The sequence below is a fragment of the Arvicanthis niloticus genome, chromosome 18 (assembly GCF_011762505.2).
Source record: "Arvicanthis niloticus isolate mArvNil1 chromosome 18, mArvNil1.pat.X, whole genome shotgun sequence".
In the NCBI taxonomy this organism is placed as follows: Eukaryota; Metazoa; Chordata; class Mammalia; order Rodentia; family Muridae; genus Arvicanthis; species Arvicanthis niloticus.
The window spans coordinates 9,607,282-9,630,988 of NC_047675.1; the positions used below are offsets into that span (position 1 = coordinate 9,607,282).

Below are 23,707 nucleotides of genomic sequence, written 5' to 3' on the forward strand. Positions count from 1 at the left end.
TCTTGAAGATGCCACGAGACATCATCAGCTTTTGCCATAGCCTTGCTATCCATTTCAGTAACATCCTGGGGAGAACTAGATTAAATGCAGTGCACACTAACAGCGATTGAACCTCGGTTCATGCCTGCTGCTCTACAGCTGCTTCCAGCAGGTTGAAGTGGAGAAGAAGCAGCCATCTTAGTCAGAGGGCTGAAAACCTTCCATTCATCATTTCAGAATCCAGACAGCAGAAGGATTGAGTCACAACTGAGAAAAGCAAAGCTTCCCATGACCTGCCCAATTCAGTCCTCAAGTACATGTGTGTACCCATTGCGCCATAAATCCTTTCATTACTTAGCCCTGGAAGAGAGTGGACCATTAATCAGGAGGTTTGGTCTTCAGATGTAATGTATGTGCTAGTTAAGTGAGAAAATCCAGAGTGTTACACACAGGCATGCATTTCTTAAAATTGACTAGCTCAGTGTGCTCAAGCCAAAAGTGTTCAAATAATTGTCTTTAAAAAAATTAAAAGGTATCTTTGTGATGAGTAATCAATTTTATGGGGAATTATCTATACCTTTCAAGTAAACAGTGATTGGTAGTACCTATACAAATAATGATCAGATCTTTAACTACAGGTATTGAAGAATTATTCAGAGATATGCCATTTTGTGACTTAGAATGCCATGTTTTGATATATTTAAACAGAAAATGATGAAGTGAATTATTTAAAACTTTCTCAGAATTAGAATTAATATGGTTTTCTACACTATCACAGATCATACTTCACATACCCACACTTATACACTCACATACACACATAAACATAGAAACACATACACACATACACACATACACACTATGAATTCTTTTCTATTTTGATTTTGAAACTGAAGTTGATATTTTAATTCCTTATTGGTTTTAAAATACTAAGAAACATTTATTTCATATCTTAGTAAGACATTTAGGATACTACTTAACAATAAATCATAATTTTCTATGGGAAAAATGCTTATTGTATTACAATGTGGTTAGTTGTACAAATACCACCAGAACTTTTCTACTCAAGTTTCTTTAGGTACATTTTAATTGCTGCATTTTATTTTACTAGAAGAAAACCTGCCATGATCTAGTAACATAATTGAGCATCTTTTTTTGCTTAATTTAGTCATTCCTTAATTAGCATTTTGATGAACTATGTTAATTTTCTTATTTCTTTTTCTGAAACCTCTTATAACAACACAGCCATATTCACAAGGTGCTGGCTAAGTTATATGCAACATCAATGCTCAGACTAAAATTAAACAAATTTCAGAACAGGACACAGTAGCCAAGAAAATTAGTGTCTAACGGAAGATGGTGAGGCAGCAGGGCTCCAGGGGAAAATTATAACATCTCAGATCCCTGGAATCACACAACCCTGTTTTCATAAGGTGAAAGGGCAACTATGTATCATGGTGTTGACATTTACATGGTTTAATAGAGCCATTCATTCTGCAGATCTTTCTCACCTAAGAAAAGAAACCAAAGAATCATTAAGAATGATGGTTTGTTAACTTTATCTTTAGCTTGCTTTATACGTGTCAATCATAGTTTTTGCTGGAGGAAAATCATGATGATGATTGATAATCTTAGTGATAAAATCAGCAACATCATTAAGTCTGGATGAGTCCTTCAGTGACTAAGAAATGTGAGGAGGATGCAAGCGTAGAGTTGTCGCTTGGTTACTGGATAAGTCAGTTTTGCTTTACATTCACATCGTTATCTAAAGAATGAGATGCTCTACTAAGCACATTTGTTGCTTCTGCTTCATACATTTTCACTTAGTTTGCTGGCACACAATCTTTACTTTCTCTCCTAAGAAGGAAAAAATATTAAAGAATAGAATCATAGTTCAGTTTTGGAGCCATGGTCCAGCTGTACCAGGATACATAGATAATTCTTTTCTGTTTTACTTGGCAGTACTGCTGTGATGGACATAAGCTTTAACTCGTGTGGTTGGGATAGAGGGAAGACAGTTTATACCATTGTAGACATTTGTATTTAGAACACAATTTATTATACAGGGTAGGGTTTTTATTTCTTACATTGTGTTATTCTCTGAGGGTGCTCCTGAGAGCCTTCCAAGAGGTCCAGTCTGTGGGCCTACCTCATGAATTCATGAAGATGGTATAATGCTAGCAACATGATCTCCTGTGCATTGAGTAGCTCGGTTTAAAGAAAGTAACAATTCGTGGTTTTCAGAAGGTAATGTGTTCTGGATGGATTATAAGAGAGGTAACACTTACCTTAGTATTTCATTGACTTTTCATTTGCAGAACCTCAGATGGTGGCAAAGTGGTCGGCACCATAGAAGTCAGCCTCATGAGAATGGGGGAGATTGAGGATGGGGACACCGACCACATCACAACAGATGTGCCGGGACAAAAGGTAGGATTGCAGTCAGCTCGTTGCACAGATTAAATTAGAAATGATGAGCTTTGCCAGATGCCTGTGTTGCCAACACCCTGTGGGGTTTGAAATCTTATTATTCAAAAGCTAAATGAGAAATCATCCCTGGAATTGAAGTACAATTTGTGCATTTCCTCTCAGAACTGGAATGCCCATTTACTCAGAGCTGTGTGAAGCTCTGTGCCATTCAGAAACACCTTTCTCTTCTGTGCCAGCTCCCATGTTGATATCATCTCTTCTCAGTTGGAAGAAAAGTACTGATCATTGTTGCATTCTGCCATAATTACCCTGCATGAGATGCAGGGAGGATTCTGGGAGGGTGACTGCCAACAGTAGCTAGCTCTTTATTCCCAAAGACATCTTTGGGAAGAAATGCAATTTTAATTTTAATTTTATATGAAGGAAGCATTTTTAACAAGAACTTTGTATTTTATGAATTGTACACACACACTAAAAGGCTCGTGAACCCCCCGAAGGGGACCCCACTCGAGTCTCAGGATGGCGCACACCCAAAGGAAACACGAGAGACCAACTTGCTGCAAGAACATGAGGTGGTTTAATGGCGTAACGTTCCGGCCAACACGTGTCTCAATGTGGGAGACAGGGGCATCAACCCCGTGGCTCAGGGATTTAGGGATTATATAAGCTCAGGGTGGGGAAAAGAAGAAACTTTCATGCAGGTGCACACAATTGGTTGTTTTACTTTTTTGAACATCAGCAGGCTCTACCATGAGGGCAGGGTGTAGTTCCTCCCTTGGCCAGTCAGTTCCTGGGATGTTTTAACAGGTCTTTGTCTTGTAACTCCACCTCCTCTGTAACTAATTAACTGAGCCCAAACTTGCTGGCAGGCACTTTTAACTATTTAGGTTAGGGAAAAGGAATCACAGGGCCCTGTTATTATTATTAGTTTGGGCCTATCTCAAAAATTCTCTTTCAACACATGTACACACACACAATGCGGGGTGGGGGGAGAAATAAATTAGACACAAAGGTCTGGAGGAGGCTCAACAACAGCAGTATAATGAAGAATGTAAACAGTATGTTTGAAACCAAAGCCCAAGAGATATCTGAATACTCCCGTCTATTTCTTCTGCCTTTTCTGTTACAGTAACAAGCAGTAACAATGAACAATATAAATATCAGCCTAAATCTTTTCCTTACAAGTACTATTTTTTTTATAGTATTAAAACAATTGGGTACATAGTTTGGGCTTTAAAAACTTCCAGGAATTATTATAGGAAATAATTTTTATGTTATAATTTTAATAACAAAAACTTTTCCATAATATAACTTATATGTTGTTTTAAATGAACATTTTAAGAAACAAAACCTGCTGTGACTTATTACTTCTTAATGTAAAAATGTAGAGTGTGTATTAGTCAGGGTTCTTCTGTAAAGGAATATTTGAAAATGATAGATTATGCGTGTGTGTGTGTGTGTATGTGTGTTTGTAAACTGTGTGTATAGAATGAATATATATATGCATATGTTATATATACCATATTATATATCATATATATTTATATAGAGATAATTTTATATATTTAATATGATATTTATATATTATATAATTATAGTGTGTGTGTGTGTGTCTGTGTGTGTGTGTGTGTCTGTGTGTGTGTGTGTGTGTGTGTCTGTGTGTGTGGTATGGTCCAGGTAGGCCAACAACAGATGCCTCACACTGAAGAGGCTGACAATTCAATAGTTGTTCATTATCCATTAGACTGGATTTCTCTGAAGTCTCATCTGGTGCCAAAGGCCTGGAGAATTCCTGAGGAGCTCTTGGGCTTCACTAACTTTAGCATTACAAAGAAGCTGTTTCTAACATCGGGAAGGAATGCCACAACAACAGGACAGATGAAATTCCTAGCAAGAGTGAGGGCAAGCAGGCAAAACCAAACCAAACCAAAAAAAAAAAAAAAAAAAACCCTATTTCTTCTTCTGTGCCCCTTTTGCTGGGTTGCCATCAGAAGGTACAGCCCACATTCAGGGTAGGTCTTCCTCCATCAGATAATCTGACTGAGAAATCTGACCCCCTCACAGGAATGCCCAGCAGATGATCCCATTTGTATCCAAGGTGATAAACATGATTAGCCATCACAGAGTATGCTTGATGATTGAGCCTTGAGAAATGTCTACTTAGGAGACGATGTTTACCTATCAATTAGAAAGCATTATATTTATTCACCTAAAAATACCGAGGAGTGCTTTTCAAACATGTTTTGCTTTCTCTGAGTAGACTAAGATACTTCCTCTTTCCACAAACTGTGCTTTCCTCTTATCCTCAGAGAACACTATCACACACTATGGATTATCCGAAGGCTGTTTATAAATGTCAGGTTGTCACAGGATTCTGCAGCCGATCCTTTGGGCTTTGGCATTTGAGACCTTAGGCCTGGGGTTTAGTCTTGCAGCTGTGTTCCTGGAGTGTGCCACGTAACGCTCATCTTTGCCACTGCTGTGCACATTCTCGTGTTAACGTGGAAAAGAACAACTAGAATTCTAAACTGGTCACCACGTTCTGAAGTAGACTCATAGGCCTGCCTGGACTTGTAGCCATCCACCAGGATCCCAGCTGTTAGAGCATCACTTCCCTTTCAAAGCTGAGCTGCTATGCTCAATCTGTCTGTCCCTGGATTTCTCTTTACTGACTGTTCTCTCAGCTCACCTGTCCCTTTACACAGGCCAGTACTCGATGGTACAAATAAAAGATGTCTTAGCAGTCCGTCCTAGGACACTTCTGCTTTTTATCCCAGCAGCTCACCCAGCCTTAGACACCAGTTCATTGCTATAACATTGTGTAAAGTAAGGGAATTGAGTCTGTCTTGAGCCCCCTCTGTATTCTACTCAAAGTTCACCTGCTCACCATGGCTCTAGGCCATCAGTAAGATGAAGCTCTGTAACCTGAGTGACATTCTTTTCAGCAATGTGGAGTTTCTTACCCACAATGTGCTTCTCCTTACCTCACATAGTTTTTCTGAGCCAGCAATGTGGATTCATAACAGATGAAACTTTTTCTCTTCATAAAATGACTTACACTCTTGTGCCAATCCCTAAGAATATTTATGATTACGTGAAGAGCATACATTAAGATCTAAGATATACAATATTTATATGAGTAACATGAAAAAGTTTTTTATTTCAATGATTCTCAGCATGTTCTTAGAGTGACACACATATAAATCTTTCCATAGATCTTTCTATTCAAAATGGTTATGAAGGATGGGACACAGTCTGCCACTAGTGTTAATCCAAATTGTATGTGGCTGACAACTGACAACTGATAAAAGAAATTAACCAATCTAGGAGGTACTACTGAAATAATATCCCTCTTCATAATCTACATGGTTTTGAAAGGTTGCTGAAATTGCTTAGTTGAAATAGCACTAGCCAAACAAGCACTTGAATCCTAGCACCCACTAGAAAGCTGAACATGGCTGTGAGTAACCCCAGCTCTAAGGGCCTGGGGTAGACACAGGTTGACTTAAAAGCTTAAGTTTACTTTGCTGCAGTTTCTGTTCTAGGTGACTTAGAAAGCAGAAACTTACTTTGTTATGGTTCTAGAGTATAGAAGCTTAAAATCAATATGCTAGTCAATTCTTTTAGCTTGCTTTCTGGTGAGGAGTATTAGTTGAATTAATTAGTTGTGTGGGGTCTGATTTTGTGTCATAGATCTAAATCTCCAGAGATCAGTGGATAGACATTTCAAAAGGAGAGTGCTATTAAGTTGATATTATACCATCTGCTTTGCCGTTTGGATGAGAGATGAGGAGTGAGAAGTTCACATTTTAGTGGCTTCTCTGTCACAAAGGAGGACCTTCTGTTAGGAATCATTGTGTAGTCTTTGATGACTAGGAGCCAGAGCTGCTTCGGTGGAGCAAAGAAGTACCTCGGAAGAACAGCCCGATCTCTGTGAATTCTGTATTTTGTTTAAAAGTTTTCATGTAAATTGCCTTGCCACATTCTGTTGACAGTGTTCTTCCTGTCAAAAGACAGTGTCAAAAGACAGTATCTAATTATTTCATGGACAGCTGTCAAACACACACTGCAAAAGCGTTTTTATGCCAGTCTGAGATGGTTAGATCTGTCTCTAGCAAATCAACATGACATACTGACATGGTGATTACTGTGTTTGTAAGTGATTTAACAGCTTTGGATAAATGGAAATGAGTTGAGCACATATTGGAAGCAGGAGAAACGGCTTTGAGTAGGCTCCCTGCATGAGTGGCCAGTGATTTTCAAAGTATGTACATCTTCACTCTAGCTATGCTTTAAGGAGGACTACATGTAGCTTCTAGTTGGTCAGAAAAAAAAAAATCACTGAAAAGGCATAAAATTCATAGTAACTCTTCTGTAAAGAAAGAGCTCAATAGAGTAACAGCAAAACTATACTTTTCTCTCCAACAAACGACTTGAATAATGTAAATAAGTGTCACAACCAAGGCTGGATTTGGCATTATTAACAAAGACTGATTTGTTGCCTTTCTCTTCAAAAACATTGAAGGATTGCGTATTCCTTTATTATTCAGGGTTCTATGTCTGAGCTTCTAGAAAAACCAGACTCTGGGGAAAGGAAGAGGGGTGGAAATGAGGGTAAGGAGATGCATGTCTGAGCAGACAGGAAATAGTCCAAGGAATTCTGGGTCAACCCCCTGGGGACAGTGATCTGAGACTGTAGCCTCTTTCCTGCAGAATCTAGCAGAACCCACAGACAGATAACAACTTCCCTTAGACTCTTTCAGCCGAAGAACATTCTAGGCCTTTTATTTGTTTTATTTAGTTTATATTAAACTATGAGTGTCTGATATACTTGTTATGAACATTCTCCTTACTTCCTCCTTTCTTGGGTTAGAGACGAAGAAGCATTAGTCTCTCACCAACCCCCTGGGGCCAGAAGAATCTTGTTTCTTCTATCCAGTACAGCTTCATAGGAGGATGTGAGGGTGATTGTTTGGAGAACTGTCTCCTGTTATGGATGAACTACTGAGGTCATGTCACTTTTCTCTTCTATATCCTTTTCTTCTTCTATCCAGAGACTTCTTAGCTTCATATATTACAGACTCTCAGTCATTGACTCTGCACATCAGGTTATTTAAAATGTACCTTTTTATTATTTTTATGTTTTTATTTATATTTTTCAAATCTTATTTATTCACTCTACAGCCTGATTTCAGTCCCTTTCTTCCTAGTCTCACCCTCATACTCCTCCCATATTCCTCCATCCCCTTTTCCTCAGAGAAGGGAAGACTCCCCATGGGTACCAACTCACCCTGGTACATCAATCAGCAGGACTAAGTGCATCCTCTCCCACTGAGGCCAGACAAGGCAGCCCAGCTATGGGAAGGGATTCAAAGGCAGGCAACAGGGTCCAAGATAGTATCCCCCTACACACACACACACACACACACACACACACACACACACACATACACTCATTGTTAGGAGACCCATATGAAGCTCCTCATCTGCTACATCTGTGTTAGAGGCCCTAGGTCCAACCCCTGCAATGCTCTTTGGTTAATGGTTCAGTCTCTGTGAGTCCCCATGGGCCCAGGATTCTCTACTCTGTAGGTGTTCTTATGGTATCCCTGATCCCTTCTTCTAGCTTCCTAAATCCTTACCTGGGCTCCTTCCACAAGACTCCCCAAGCTCTGCCTTGTTTGGCTGTGGGTCTCTGTATCTTTTTCTACCAGCTGCTGGATGAAGCCTCTCAGAAGATAGTTATGAAAGCATAGCAGAATATCATTAATAGTGTCAGGGGTTATATTTTATATTTTTATTTATAATTATTTTATAATTATCTTTATTATTTAAAGCGAGCAAGGGTGGCATTGTTTTACTAGAGACAAAGAATATTTGCTTGTCCCATAAATGAGATTATTCAATATACTTTTGTTTTATTTAATGTTTCCTTTACTTGAAATCTAGACAATGATATGCTGAAACTCACCAGTGTGAAAGGAATACAAATATTTGCTGACTTAGCAAGGCTCACTTTCCTCAGAATGTAAATTTATATTTTTTCATGAGGAATAATCATTTCCCTCGTTTTCATTATTCTGTGAGTACCCTTTAACTAGAGCTAACATGTTCCCTGTAATTAGTCCGAATGTACTACATATTAACATAAGTAAATAGTCATGATTTAAGTAAGCAACACCAGCCAAGAAGCTAGAAATAGTTTTAAACAAAATATTTGTATAAAACTCTTAAAACCAAATGTAGCCTCATGTTGCTGGAAACAAACGTAAATAATTTCATCTCTCATTTTACTATGTTAAAGTAAGATTATTTTTTTTTCTATTATGTTCCAGTGTGCCCTAGTGTATGAATCCACAGCACCAGAAAGTCTGAGCGGAAAGGAAAACTTACCTTTTCTGAATGCAGGTATGTAAGTCAATCTTGGACACTTGTGTTAATGCTAGAAGAAGATAAATTCTAACTTGTTATGAAATCTATGATATTGAACTTGGGAAGTATTTTTTCAAACACATTTCTGAGTATTTAGTTTGTTCCATGCTTGAGGGAGCTGAACATAATGAATTATAATTTTTCTCTTTTCATAGAAGTTACAAGTTTGAGAGTGACCTTACATTCAATTCGAAATATAGTTTTAAATATCTAAATCCAGGTAACCTCAAGGGATGTGCTGAAGGTAACATACATCAACAGTTTCCTTTTAGTTACTTGATATTCGGGAGAGTGAGGCCAATTCAGTTAGTGTCCTAAAGGTTGGAGTTTTCAAACTTTAAAAACCCAAACTAAGTACTAGATCTTAAATAAAAAGTTCATTGTGCGGATAAAACAAACAAACAAAAAACAAACTACCTACCTACCTACCTACCTACCTACCTACCTACCTACTTACCTACCTACCTACATAAGTAACTAACAAGACACTCATGACTTTGGTCTATGTGCCCCACTGTCTTTCCTTCTATATATTTATCTACCTAAACTCAGAAACTTTGGCATGAGTCTGTTGGGTCCCCCTGTGGGAATTTTAATCTTTAAAAGAATGGAGCTATTGGCATTCTTTTCTGGGCTTTGCCTTAATATATTCTATGGAACTTGGCAGTTTGGAGTGAGTTATGGAGTCCTTACTGAGAACGAGAGAATGTCATATCTACCGTCTTCCATTTTTATCTCTAGAAGTGTTATTCACAATTCAGGAAATTCACTTATCTATTGTAAGATGCAAAAACCATTTACATAAAGGTCTTCTCCCTCTCCTAGCTTGTTTACGATGATGCAAAGTTGAAAGTATGTGTTGGGAATCTGGGGGTCTGAAGGGGGCAGAGAAAGCTCAGGGTGGAGGTTACAGCTCTGCAAGCACTTTAGCTGTATGAGAAAACAAAACAGGAGAAGCTATAGCAAGATGTGAGGCACTGCTAAAATTTGTTTTTATAATTATATAATTTAGACAATAAAGTTAAAAACATACTGGTTCCTTTTCATTGCTATGGTAAAATACCATAATCAGAAGCAACTTAAGAAAAATTTTATTTGGGCTTACACTTCCAGAGAACTAAGAGTCCATCATGATTGTGGTGGAGTTGCATGGTAGTAATCCTCTCTTGTTGGCAAAGGAAGCTAAAAGATCGCATCTTCAACCCAAATGGGAAGCGTAGTGAGCTGGAAATGCCATCAGTCCCTTCAACCTTAGCCCAATTCAACCCTTAGCCATGCAAGGCTTTACCTCAAAGGTCCATAACTATCACAAATGCAACTAAAAAATAAGAACCGAGGGTTCTGATACTTTAGCCTATGGATAACCTTTCTCATTCAACCTATCTACTGTGTCTCTTTATTTTTATTTATTTTAAGCAAAATGGTAACAAGAAAGTTAATTTTCTTTTATATTGGGGAATTAGGGAGTAAGGGCAATTAACTTGGAGCACAAAGAAGTGTGACTGGGTGTTATCTGTGAAGAGACACCATGACCAAGGCAACTCTTATTAAGGACAACATTTAATTGGGGCTGGCTTACAGTTTCAGAGGTTCAGCCCATTATAGTCATGATGGGAAACATGACAGCTTGCAGGCAGACATGGTGCTAGAGAGGTAGCTGAGAGTTCTACATCTTGATCAGCAGGCAGCAAGGAGGGACCCTGTGTCGCAATGGGCATAGCTTGAGCATATGTAACCTCAAAGCCTGTCTACACAGTAACACCCATCCTCCAACAAGGCCACACCTACTCCAATGAGGCCACACCTCTTAATAGTGCCACTCCCTATAGACCAAGCATTCAAACACTCACCTATGAGGGCCATTCCTATTTAAACCTCCACATGTGTCTTACAGAGTCCCTGGGTTGGGTATTCCTATTAAATTACATAACAAAAGCACCTCCTCTGCCTCTCTGTCTCTCAAGAGCAGACAGGTTTTTGTGGTGCTGAAAGATTCTTGCATTGTTAAATTAAGAGCCCTGCTGTATTAAACTAAATTAAGACCACAGTCAAAGCCTAGGCTCCCAGAACTGGTGTCAAAGACTAGGTTTGCTAAACAGCAAGGTGTCCTCATCTGGGTTTCAACCTCTTTGCATGTCAGTCACCAAATCCTGCCACCCTCAAACAAACTTGAGCTCCTGTTTTCTTTTGTGTGTGTGCAGGTGTAGTTTATGCTTGTGTGTTCATGTGTGGGCAGGTCAGGTGTGCTCACCTGTGCATGCATGTTTCCAGGCCGAAAGTGGGCTATACATATCTTCCTTTATTTTTCTCTACCTCTTTTTTAGAAAGGAGGTTTGCCACTGAACCTAGAGTTCCCTGTTTCAACTAGACTAGCTGCCGTCAGGCACCTGGAACTGACAGCCCTGTCTTGACCCTGCCAGCTTCTCCCCAGAACTGGGGCTATTGGTGCATTCAACCACACTCAATGCTTTACATGGGGGCCAAGGATTCAAATCCAAGGCCACAAGCCTAGGTGGTGAACATCCTAACCATTGAGACATGTCCCAGACCTGAATTCTTTTTGACTCTCAAAGGTTTGAATTAACTGCAGCCCAGTTTTGCTTTTGAAAATTCCTCATCTTTTTTTGAAACATTCTGTAAACATGTTCATTTAATGTAATTCACTTGGAGCCAAATACAAACCCTTAGTCCTTTGTAACTATATGTTTCAGAAATTCTCATTTGCATTCATATAATTTTAAATTTTTGTTGACAGGACAATTTTCTCTATACTTATTTAATTACCTACCACATATACACATACATACATTTCTAAAAAGTACTACATTGGCTGAGTGTTGCTTTTCAGATGTTAAATCAGACTGGCTGATGACCCTGTGATGAATTTCTGGCTGTCAGCAAAAGTTAGTTTTGATATAGCACCTTCCTTTCATACATCCCTATTTCTTGAGTCATGTAGTTAGCCCTTTTTCTTTAAAGACTATGTTGTGTTGTATATAAAGATATACACTGACTGCCCTTTTTATTCTGAGAGGGCGTAGGTATCACACAGTGGTGATTCCTAGGAGTGTAATTTGAATATACACAGATATAAGGGATATCCACTCTCACTCAAGAATATGTATAGGCTATCTTTCTATTTAGGGAATTTATTAGTCTTGATTCAGAGCTAAACCACACCTTTCTTCAAAGTAGGCCCAATGTATCCACTTCTCTCTTTACAAAATAGAACTAAACCTGTAGAGTGAAAAATTATAAAGATCATTTTATAAAAAAATATAGGCTTTTTCTTTACTCCTAGACCTAAGCAAAAGAATGCAGGTTCACCAGTTCCAGAAAGCGGAACTGAATGTAAGATTTCAGGCCTTCACTGCCCCAGGATACATTCCGGGAGGAGGAAATTATCCCTGAGTCAGGGGACACTTGCTGTATTAACATTCCTCAAGCCTCAGGGAAGAGAACCTACCTGTGGGTGGGGAAGGCCCAAAGCAGGAAGACACATTCCTGACCACAAAGAGAAATGCAAGTCATCTAGGTGAGACTGAGAAATAGTTGAGCTAGTGACAGGGCAAGACCACATTTTGAGAATACAGAATGTTTTCCACATGACCCTGATTCACTTAGGTTGTGTTCCTCTGGGATTTTCTGCTATTTTTATGTTATATTTCCTGAGCAATCTTTCACCCCCTCCTCACTCTCCAGGTTTGTGCTTTCCCCCTTTAAAAACCCTTCTCAGACTGACTGGCTTTGTCAATTCAACTCCTGCGTGAGTGAACGAATTGACCTTGGTCCACCAACTCTCCCTAATAAACCTCTGCTGATTGCATCCAGGTATGGTGTCTTGCGATTTTTGGATGGCCGTGATTTCCCGAGAGTTGAGTAAGGGTCTCCCGAGTTTGGGGATCTTCAAACCATTTTCACTTCTTTGCAAATGGTGTAGATCACCAGCTACTACAGATGGACTTCTTCTGTCTTTTTATTTTAAAATTTATTGCATGCATTAACAAACATGGGACCCTTAATACTACAAATTTAATTTCATTTTGTTTATTAATAATTCTTTCTGTGGACATAATAACAATTTTCCATCCTGTAGAGCTGAATCAATCACTTATTAGTAAAGTAAAATTTAGTCTTTAAATATATTTTCAGTCCTAGTGAATACACACCTTCGAGATTTCAAGAAAACCAGATAAAATAGCCAGTTCTTCCATATGGTCTTTTATTTAAAAATGATCCCAAACCAGGGGAGGAGAGGAGAGGAGGGAGAGAGAAAGACCATTATTATTTCAGCTTCTTTGGAAATCAACTCCAAGCTCCAAAAATGGAGAGACTTGGAATCAGAATCTTGGTGTCTATATTTCCCCTCAATGATAGTCTGAAAAAACACAAGTCACCCAAGAATAGCTTTCTTATTATGAGAATGGCTGTCAGCCAGTGATGGTACACATGGAAATAGAAGGTGCCTAGAGCAGCAAGAAGCTTAAATGTCCTGAGAGTAAGTAGAGAGCACTTGAACCAGCAATGCATTCTTTACTTTCAAATATGTGAGATGTTCCAATCCAGAATACAATAGGAAATTGATGACACCTTGGCCCATATTCTTCCTAGATTTTATACTTTAGATATTAGATAATTGCATTTAAGTTTTAAATAATATGCTTAATTTTCTTTAAAAATCACTATGAAGTGTGTGTGTGTGTGTGTGTGTGTGTGTGTGTGTGTGTTGAGAAAATGTCTTGCTCTGTAACCCAAGCTATCCCAGGACTCAAAATCCTTTTCCCTCTGCCACCGCTCACCCATATCCACATTCAGCATTTTTCAATTTTATGTGTTTCTTTGGAATGTAATTTTACTGCACAGAACCACAGAACTAAGCTAAACATTGGGGTAGTATTCTACTCACTAGCACCCTATCCATAATTCAGGTACTTTATGGCTGTAAACACATTTACCTTGTTTATTCTGAGTGCTCATGAATTCCGACCAAAAATCAGTTGTCCATTTTCTTCCTTTTATTGTTTTCATGCAGAACTAAAACTGTTGCCATGTCAACTATGAGATAACACCATTTTATGTCAGTGATATTGTTTTTTATACTAGTTGAAATGAGCTGAGTAATTATTACTCTGTAATTGTAAAACTTGGGGCTATTTTGACTTAAAACACTGTTCTTTATTCCTTTTATTTTAATTACATATAAAATAATGTTTTTTTTTTTTTTTACTACAGCATCCTTTCACACTCTAATCTTGTACTTTGCCCATATTCATTCTCAGTGCCCTTTTTGCTCACTCACTTCTCATTGGCCCTCAGAGTTTCCCCTTCTACTTCCAAGTTTTCTTCTTGTCACTTGCCAGGTGTCTTTGTCCTTTGCTGTTTTAATAATCTAATGCAGCTAATGCACCTCACACTCCAGGACTCTCTAACTATTTTCATTTAAGGTGTGCTAATATATTTATGTTGTTAGTCAGCTTCATGAGAAGGGTGGATTTCATCTTGTGGATGCCTTAAAATGCTTCAGCTCTGTGCTCTGTTTATCTCCTCTCTTGTCTGCCTCAGATAAAGTTAGATAATCAAGGAAGGGAGATGATGTTGTCTGAGTAGAAGAATTTTGTGTAAAGATATGCAGAACACTCTCATCCATGGTTACTCTTCCTACCGTTCTGAGACTGTCTGCTTTAATAAGCAAGGGTTTTGGTTTTGTCCTGTTTTTCTTGCCTTCCCATCTCAGACCACACAATGGTTAGTGCTGTCTCTCCTCACTTCATGCGGAAAGTGATGTTGAGAACATATGAGTTGCATTTCTATGGAAGGTACCTTAAGTACTGGAGCAGATACAGGGAGGAAACCAACAACCTGCCCACTCCTCCCTAGCCTGCAGAGATGGCTCCCGCCCCATGCAACAGATTATAAGATTCCCAGTACTGTGATCAATTCTGTGAAGCAATGAATCATAAAGAAAAAAGGTAACTTTGACTTACAGATTTCAAGATTGTAGTCTAAGATCAAGTAATGTCATTTGTACTGAGTCTCTGACTTGATTGACACACAGCGGGGACACATTATGGAGAAAATGGCTTACTATGAGTCAAGAAGGATCAGGAGAAGGAAAAGATACCAGAAACTAGAATTTTCTATTTCCTTTGGAGCCAGTGTCTCCAGTCTTCAATGACCAAAGGATCTTCAATGAGGTCTCATTTTCTTAAATTTTCTATTATCTCTTATTAGCCCTACCTAAGGGTCACTTATTTTACACAAGGACCATTAGAAGACATTTATGACATCTAACTAGACAGCACAGTTGTATACTAACAACCATGGGCACATGTAATGCAAATTAGCCTGTTGAAAGAAGCAGTAGACACTGAGGAAGACTTCCTGAAGAAAAAGTTAATTCAGTTGATTTTATAGGAATGCTAATTAAAACTAGTAGAAAAGGGGTAGGCATATCATTTGAGACAGGCAAATGCCTTGAACAGAAGCATACTAATAAGTACATTTTGTTTCTACATAAAATGTGAACTCCCTTTGAGTTTTTCTAGTTGCATCCTGCCTTGTCCTTCACAGGATGAACAGAGCTGAAATATACCCCTTCTCTGACCACACAAGGTCTGAATCCAAATTCTGCAGACTGCACTCACAAGTGTTATCCATAGAGTCATTTATTTTCATTCTTTATAATGGTGTCTGTTATAGTTTTCTATTTTTTTTTTTTTTTGTTTTTGGCCTTGAATCAACAATTGGAAGATGAAGAGTCCTTGATAAGTGAAGCAATGTCATCTAATTCAGCTTAGAACCAATAATGGCAACATAATTTAGATGCCATAGTGTATCTAGAGAAATTTCACTATAGATTTCTCAAGAATTTAGTTTTGTCATTAAGTTTAAAAAATATATTCATATGCATGTATCTGTGTATGGATATATGTATTTGGTGCAGGTGACTGCAAAGAACAGAAACCTTGGCATCCCTGGAATTAGAGTTATAAGTGGCTGTGAGCTGTGCAATGTGGGTAATTACTCTTAATCACTGATCTATCTCCAGTTATATGGGCTTAATCTTTGAAGAATTTATATCACACATGTTGCCTTTTGTTAAATTGATGTTACTATGTTGCATTGTTTTTCTATTTTCTTCTCCCCGATGGTACTTTCCCCTTCTTCAGCTCCTCCAAGTTTCTCCTGATCACCCTCCCCTCTGCCCCAGGTCCACTTCTCCATTTCCCTACAGAAAAGAGGGGGCCTTCCAGAGATATCAACCAAACATGACACAACAAATTACAATAAGACTAGGTGCTGGTCAGAGCAATTCAGTAAGGAGGAAAGCATCCTGAAAGCAGGCAAAAGAATAAGAGAGAGCCTCCATTCCCACTATTAGGAGTTCCATGAGAACACCAAACTACACAACCATAACATGTATACAGAGGACCTAGGTCAGAACCATACAGGCTCCATGACTGCTGCTTCAGTCTCTGTGATCCCCCATGAGCCCTGCTTAGTTGATGCTGTGGGCCATGTTTCTGTGGTATCCTCCACAAAAAGGTATCTCTCTCATTCTCTGTTCCTCTTTCTCTGCTCTCATTTTTTCTTACTTTTCCTTCTTGTCAGTGTTTCTGTTATTTTGTTTAGATTGTTCAGTTCTCATCCAATCTTAATAAGAGCTGAGTTACATTTCAGATGTATATAAATCTAAGATAATTTTGAGTACCACTTGGTATCTAACTGAATTACAGGAACCCACCTTAATAATACAGAACACCATTTATAGAGGAGGCAGGATCTGTACAATCAGCTGAAAACACAAAGCCATTAAACAACTGTAGAATTAAAAGAAAGGAATGAATGGATTCCCATGAAGTTTCCACGGAACATTAATGTATTCATTTTGGAAGACCCCAAACCAGTGAATTCAGTTCCCATTTAGGTAAATCATCGTACCCTGCTCCTGAGATGCAGGAGGGGCATCAAGATGAGCACAGATGTGCTTCCCCTGGAGAAATATACAAAGAGAACATGATGAAATAATAGTGCATTCTGGCAATCCTTTGGACCCTGGGTCACACTTTACCAGCTATCATACCCATAGCCCCCATCCTTCTTTATTTCCAGGAACAGATATGAGGAAAGCATTTCTGATGATTCTGATTTGTCTTTTTGCCCCAGGTTGCCAGAACAGTGTTTTTTGTTTTTTCGGTTTTTTTTTTTTCATGTTATCTGTCTTGGTTTTGTTGAACATTTCCTTGGCATCTTTACTTTGAATTCCTCCAAACTGTCAAAGTCTGGCTTTCATAATTGATGAATCCCAGGAAAAGCAAGTGGCATGCCACCTTTTAGCACACTCCTGTTACAGAGTCTGGGAGAAACGGTATAGACACTTGAATAGCGATGCTAAAATGACAGAAATCTTCAGTTTAGTCTCCCTTCTTGTGTTTGTCTGAGGCTGGGCCTCAATGGAGTAATGTATCAGTTGAGATCTGGACCTGTTTAGAATGCCACTCATTAAGTTAACAAAAACAAAAACAAACAAAAAAACAAAAACAGAGCTTAATGTAAAACAGCTCAAGAGCTTTTCTCCTTGTGGAATCTGTCATATGGCATTTTAAACTTTGCTTTTGAAAATGCATAAAAAATATGGAAATGAGCACACATATAAGGCAGCCTTAAAAAAATAACTCGTGTAGGACTGGAAAGACAGCTCAGCAGTTTAGAGCACTTACTGCTCCTGCAGAGGAACTGAGTTTGGTTCTCATTGGGCATCTCACAACTTCTCATAGCTACAGTTCCAGGGTAGCCAACACCGTTTTCCAGCCTCCACATGCACCTGCATATGAACACCAGCAGGCACCAACACACATAATTTTTTAATTAATTAATCCTAAGCTGTGGGTTTGCTACCCACCCCGATGGTTTGTGTTCCCAAATGAAAGACATACACACACAGCCTTTACTTTTAATAAGTCTTATACAGCTCAAGAGCAGGGCCACTGCCTAATCTTCACGTGGTTAATCCCGAGTTACAACTTACTAAATTCTTTGTTTTATCTTGGCTACTCTGGACCCAGAGAGCTGCACAACTGGGCTACACTCTGGGCCACATTCTCCCTGCTCCTTCACAAGGCAGCCATGCCTCTCTGTTCTGCACTCTTCTCAGGCATGGTGTCTCTCCTCTCCTCCACACATTCAAAGCAAGGCAGATCTCCCTTTTCCTCCTCCTCCTTCCTGGTTCCAAACCCAGGGAAATTCCAAAAACCCTCCTCTCTCTGCCCTTCCCAGCTATTGGCTGTAAGCATTTTTATTTACCAGTTAGAACCAACTGGGAGTAGGTCCCAGAAGGTATGTGCAGAGTGGATTTTGGTACCCAAATTAACATTAGAATACAAGCAGCTTTAGCCAAAACCACTAAGGAAATGTGTCTCATATTAGGTGTTGCGTGAATGTTACAGCTTACACAATGGAAGTGTCACAGCTCTTCTCCAGGGTTTCGGGATGAGTTTTCCTACTGCAAGTGTTACAGCCTTGCTCCAGGGTTCAGGTGCTCATGCAGGGAGAGGTTTCCACAGTGTTACAGCTCTGAAGGAGAAGGTCTCCTGGCAGTCTGGAACCAAGGAAAATATCTCAAAGTCACACCAAATAACAGTCTTACACAAGAGATTTATTGGAAGGGAAAAATCCAGGAGGATGGCTACCTCTGCTTGGACAAGCAGCAGCAGAGAGCTGAGCAAAACACAGGGTTTATATAGGGTTTCTTGGGTTTGGAGGCAGGGCAGAGCTTTCCAGGTTGGAGACTTTCAAGGTGGGTATTGGTGGGGTTTCAAGTCCAGAGCTTGGAATGAGCCCAGGGACGGTAGTGACTGATGGAATTTGAAGTTCAGAGCTTGAGGTTTTTGACTCTGTAAAGCAAGGGCTAGGTCCAGCCATTAGGGCAGTTAGAGTGTTCTGTGGGTGGAACCTGGTGGTTGGAGGTCCTCAGGAGAGGGCCCTAGCCACTCACAAGCCTTGAGGGGTTTACATGCTGCACACTTTTATTAAGCGTGTAAACCTGTTGCACAGTCAAAAAGCATAAACAAAAGGCATAATGGAAATTCAGAGTTCAAGGTCACAGTCATGCATTCATTTCCAAGCTAGTGCTTGTAGGATGGATGGACAAAGAGTTGGTAAACATGTTCAGTGTTTGGGTCCACTGTGTCTGATGCAACTATCAGCTTGCTTTCTTTTATGTGAGGATATGAAAACTGCCATTATCAACACAGCAAACAACGGAGTTCAGTATTTTGTTTTGTTTTGATTGCATAGAATGTGATCATGATGGTTAAAGATCAGGTCATCTCTCTCTCTCTCTCTCTCTCTCTCTAATTTCTCTATTAAATAATTTATTTATTTACTTTACACCCTGATCAATGTTCCCCTACCAGTTCCCCCTCACACAGCTCCTCTCCCATTCCCTCCCTTCCTCATCTGAGAGGGTGGAGAACCCCCTGAATATCCCCTACCTGGCACATCAAGTTTCTACAGGGCTAGGCTCAAACTCATGATCCATTGTGTGGTATTGTATAATATATAGAAGGTATCCTTGCCTGAGATGTAATATAAAGGAAAGCTGTTGCATTAAGTGGAATTGCAAAGAGGATCTTGTCCCTGTGACAAAATACCTGAGCAATTGAACTGAGGGCTTTATTTTGGCATAATCAATTGGCTTCAATATTATTGGGCCTGTGGGAAGACAGATTATAGTGAGAAGTGTATGTATGATTGAGCGAAGTGGCCCAACTCCTTGTAGCCAGAAAACAGAGAATAAGGGGAGATGTGACTAAGAGTTTTTAGGACGTACCATCAATGATTTTGCCATCTTTCCACAGAACCACAGGCTGGCAGCCTACATCAGTGTTCTGAGATTGGTAAATATATAGTTTGACTTTGCTTTGAGAAACCTGAGTCTCAAATTTCAGCAGCCAACTATAAAAGTTAGATAGAAGACATTCATGGGGTGATTTTCTTTCATGAGTGACTTGCCAGGGTTGTATGTGTGTGTGTGTTTGTGTGTGTGCATGAGCATATTCTATGTATGTTTGTGTATATGCATGCTGTGTGCATAGTGTGCGTTTGCACATGTGTTACATGTGCTTGTGTGCACATCTGTGTTTTCTGTGTGTTTGTGTGAATGTGTTTTCTGTGTGCTTGTGTGTATAATTTTGTGGTGTGTGTATTTTATATGTGTATTTGTGTGTGTTCATACATATGAATGTGGGATGTGTTTATATATATATGTGTGTGGTGTGTGTATATGTAAGTGTGTGTTATGTATGTTTGTGCATGTGTATGTTGTATGTGTGTTTGTATACATGTCTTTCTATAGATGTGTGTGGTTTTGACATGTGTATACATTTGTGTGTGTATTGCGAGTATGTGTTGCATATGTGTTTGTGTTTGGTATATATTTGTTTGTGTTATGTGTATATATGTATGCATGTGTTTGTGTGTGTGTTGTATGTGTATGTGTGTGTATATGTGTGTGTTTGTGTGTTGAGTGTGTGTGCATGCATATTTTGTTGTTGTTGTTACAAGGTTCCTCCAAAACCATCAGCAGCTCTGTTGAGTCTATGGATAGTGTGTACATAATGATCAGAGACTTTCTCTACTTCTCAGTAATCAAAATGTCCTTGTTTTCTGCTTAAAAATTTTTCAGCATAGGAGCATAGGTTTATATTTAGAAAACATGATGAACATTGAAATGGAAAAAACTCAAACAAAAAAGTTCAAAATATGAAGGACTTTGGGGCTCAGAAGGGACAGTGGAGAGCTGTGTTTCGTGTTTTCTGACAAAACTCAAAATCTAAACATTATGAAAAAATAATTACTGATCTTTAAAGGGCAAGAAATATCCAAGGAGCCTTTGTGTTTGTGAGACAGCTTCATAATTCTGAGGAGGGGAGTTTGAAGCACATGAAGTGATTACATAATAACTAAGAGATTAACATTTTCATACATTACTAGGAAATATTTTAGATATTTCAGATACCGAGGTTTTTGTTTTAGCAGAAAGAAAAAGATATATCACATTTCTTAATTCAGTTTGTGTATAAGAATTTTTAAGATCTTGCCAGGTGAAATTAAACCCGAGTGGCATCTTATTGAATTCAGTACATGTCTCTGTTTTCCTTTCTAAGTATTAGACATAGGCTGATAGAAGTGTTAGATTTTTTTTTTTTAATCTTTGAAACACTCTTACTTCAATAATGAATGAGATCACGTAGTTTCTGTCTATAAGTTCTCACATTCTTCTTTCATATGAAAATATAGTAAGTAGAGTATTTGTGATGTAATCAAATTGATAAAAATTAAAATAATAATGAAAATATACCAATGATAATCTCTTTCAGGATCCATTTCTAGATTTTAAGTTATTTTCTCATGCTGGAAAGATGCTGCTTGCTTCCTGACTTTGTCAGTTTGGTAGAAAATGGATTTTCTGTCTAATTATTGGCCTGGATATAGTAGTATTTTAGAAGACTTAAATTTGTTGGTTTGAAAATGAGATATTTGAAGAATTGCAGAGCTATGTCAATGGATAAGAATACTACTCACTGTGCAAGAATGAGAAACTAATTTCAGACCCCAGCATTCATATAGAAGGTCAGATATAGCCATGTCTCTGCATGGCCAGTTCTGGGAAGCAGGAGGAGAAGTGGGATGCTGGGGACTTACTCCCTCCTAACTTATTGTGAAGTACAAAAAGAGACACTGTTTTCATCAAATAAGGCAGTGAGTGATGGAACAGGATACCCGATGTCGTCTTCCGGACTCTGAGAGCATATGCACAGGTGTACTCGTTGCACACATGTATACATATAACACATATTGCATGCACACAAAGTAATGACAAAGCTTGTGTTAAGTTCTATACATATTCATAAGGATGGTGTTTAGAGTTTCTCTTTGAGAATAGGTGGTTACAGAGGATGGGTAAGAATATTCTCATTTCAATGCTGAGGAAAGACTCTTTTTAAAAAAAAAATCTTTTCTCAAGTAACAGATAAAATATGGTATTCTCACAGAATTTTAAAGATTTGAAAGACCTTTCTAGTGTTGTGCCAAGGCAAAATGATCCATGTACAGCCTGCTCAAAATTGCTTAAAATCTGATAAATTCACTTCAATATCAACTGATAGTTTTACCCAGCTTTATTGCTAAGTTGGAGTTGACTCACTCTAGATACTTACCTGACTGGACATATCTGATGTTCTCCTGCCCATTAAGCCATAACGTATGAATGTCACAATGGTATCATTGTTTAGCAAAAATTGAAAGAGAGTCCTGCCCATAAGTGTATGATTTGGGAGTGTGCTGTGAGTTTGGAATTCATAAAGAAGTATCAAGTATAGTGTTAATGTCTAACCATTATGCTCTATTCCTAAATTTTTGGTTGGATGACATATTCTCTAAACACCAGCCACCTGCTCTAAACTGTTTGCCTTCCTAATGTCAAGGATTTTCTTCTGATAATACATGGGTTCGCAGGTCTGGGAGTGTGATATTGACTTATTGATCTTTTAAGATATATATAATATTAGATTTAATAAATCTTAAACCAAGGAAACAAACCTTTCTGTTATATAAAATTTTTTACCAGTAGGGCCTTTTGAAAAAGGATTTTAAAGTATTTATAATGTAACACATATATTGGCACTTATTTAAGTACATGAAGCTAAGAGTAATCAGAGAAGGCTCATAAATGTACTCCAAAGGGTATTTTATGTGTATGTACTTGTATTTTCATCTGTATTTATAGGTGCATATGTTTCAAAGACGAAGAAATGAATAGGTAGTGAAAAACCACCACAGTTACATTAACTAATTAAATTTTTAGGCACACTTATCAAATTTAACAAAAAGTATGAGTTTCAGAAGGTAACATCAAAATATGATTTTATGATGTAAAACACATACAATTCTTAAAAATCCAAATTCACTAATGGACTCTGATAGGCAGTATTTTATTTATTAAATGGGTAAACAAATGTTTCTCTGATTAATGGTTTTCTTGACTGAGTTGCATGTGGTGTTCATTTGCTAATAATTTAACTACTGCCTTTTCTCTCTTCTTGTCCAGTGTTAAGGAATCCTGTATATAAACTATATAGGTTCCCCACATCTGACAATAAGTGGATGCGAATCCGTGAGCAGATGTCAGAAAGCATCCTTTCTTTTCATATTCCTAAGGAATTGATTTCCCTTCACATAAAAGAAGACTTATGTAGGTAAGAGAAATTAATCATCTCTTACATTTCCTCATGTCATTTCTGTTTTGTGCTGTGTTAAAGATATTTAACATGTACCGCATGTGATGTTTTTTGAAACATGCAAATTAAGAAATGATCACGATGAGTACAGAACATATACTTCACAAACCTGTTAATGATCTACTTTTCTGGGGTTTTTCATCACATATAATAACAAGATAATCCCAACCTTCACTACCCACTCTGGTGAGCAGTAGTCCTGCTCTGGATCACTTGAAATAAGTGATCTAAACAAGTCTGGTGCAAATTGAGATCATCAGTGACTGTACAGGGCACAGGAATCTTGAGTTCTTAGAGCCTGCAAACTCATGCAACTTAATGATGGGACCTTAACATTCTGGATGTGCAGGTCTCTCTCTATCATCTATCTGTCTGTCTATCTATCTATCTATCTATCTATCTATCTATCTATCTATCTATCATCTATCATCTACCCATCCATCTACATATAGTTAAAATAGACTTCAACTACCTCTTTACTTTTACTTTTAATGTTTCTAATATAGATAGTCTTAAATTTAAGACCATGAGGCTTGGCAGACAGTTTAAGTGTTTTTATGTGAAAG

At 38.3% G+C, this 23,707-nt stretch overlaps 1 protein-coding gene across 8 annotated transcripts in view; it reads left to right on the forward strand.

Moving 5' to 3' along the window:
• The window catches only part of Inpp4b (inositol polyphosphate-4-phosphatase type II B), a 702,669-nt gene that overhangs the window by 498,744 nt on the left and 180,218 nt on the right, over window positions 1-23,707 (forward strand). For all 8 annotated transcript variants that reach the window (XM_034522353.2, XM_076915453.1, XM_076915455.1 and 5 more), the window contains 3 exons: window positions 2,298-2,409; window positions 8,745-8,817; window positions 22,952-23,099. In XM_034522353.2, the coding sequence (XP_034378244.1) occupies window positions 2,298-2,409; window positions 8,745-8,817; window positions 22,952-23,099 (333 nt within the window). The remainder of the gene's footprint in view (window positions 1-2,297; window positions 2,410-8,744; window positions 8,818-22,951; window positions 23,100-23,707) is intronic.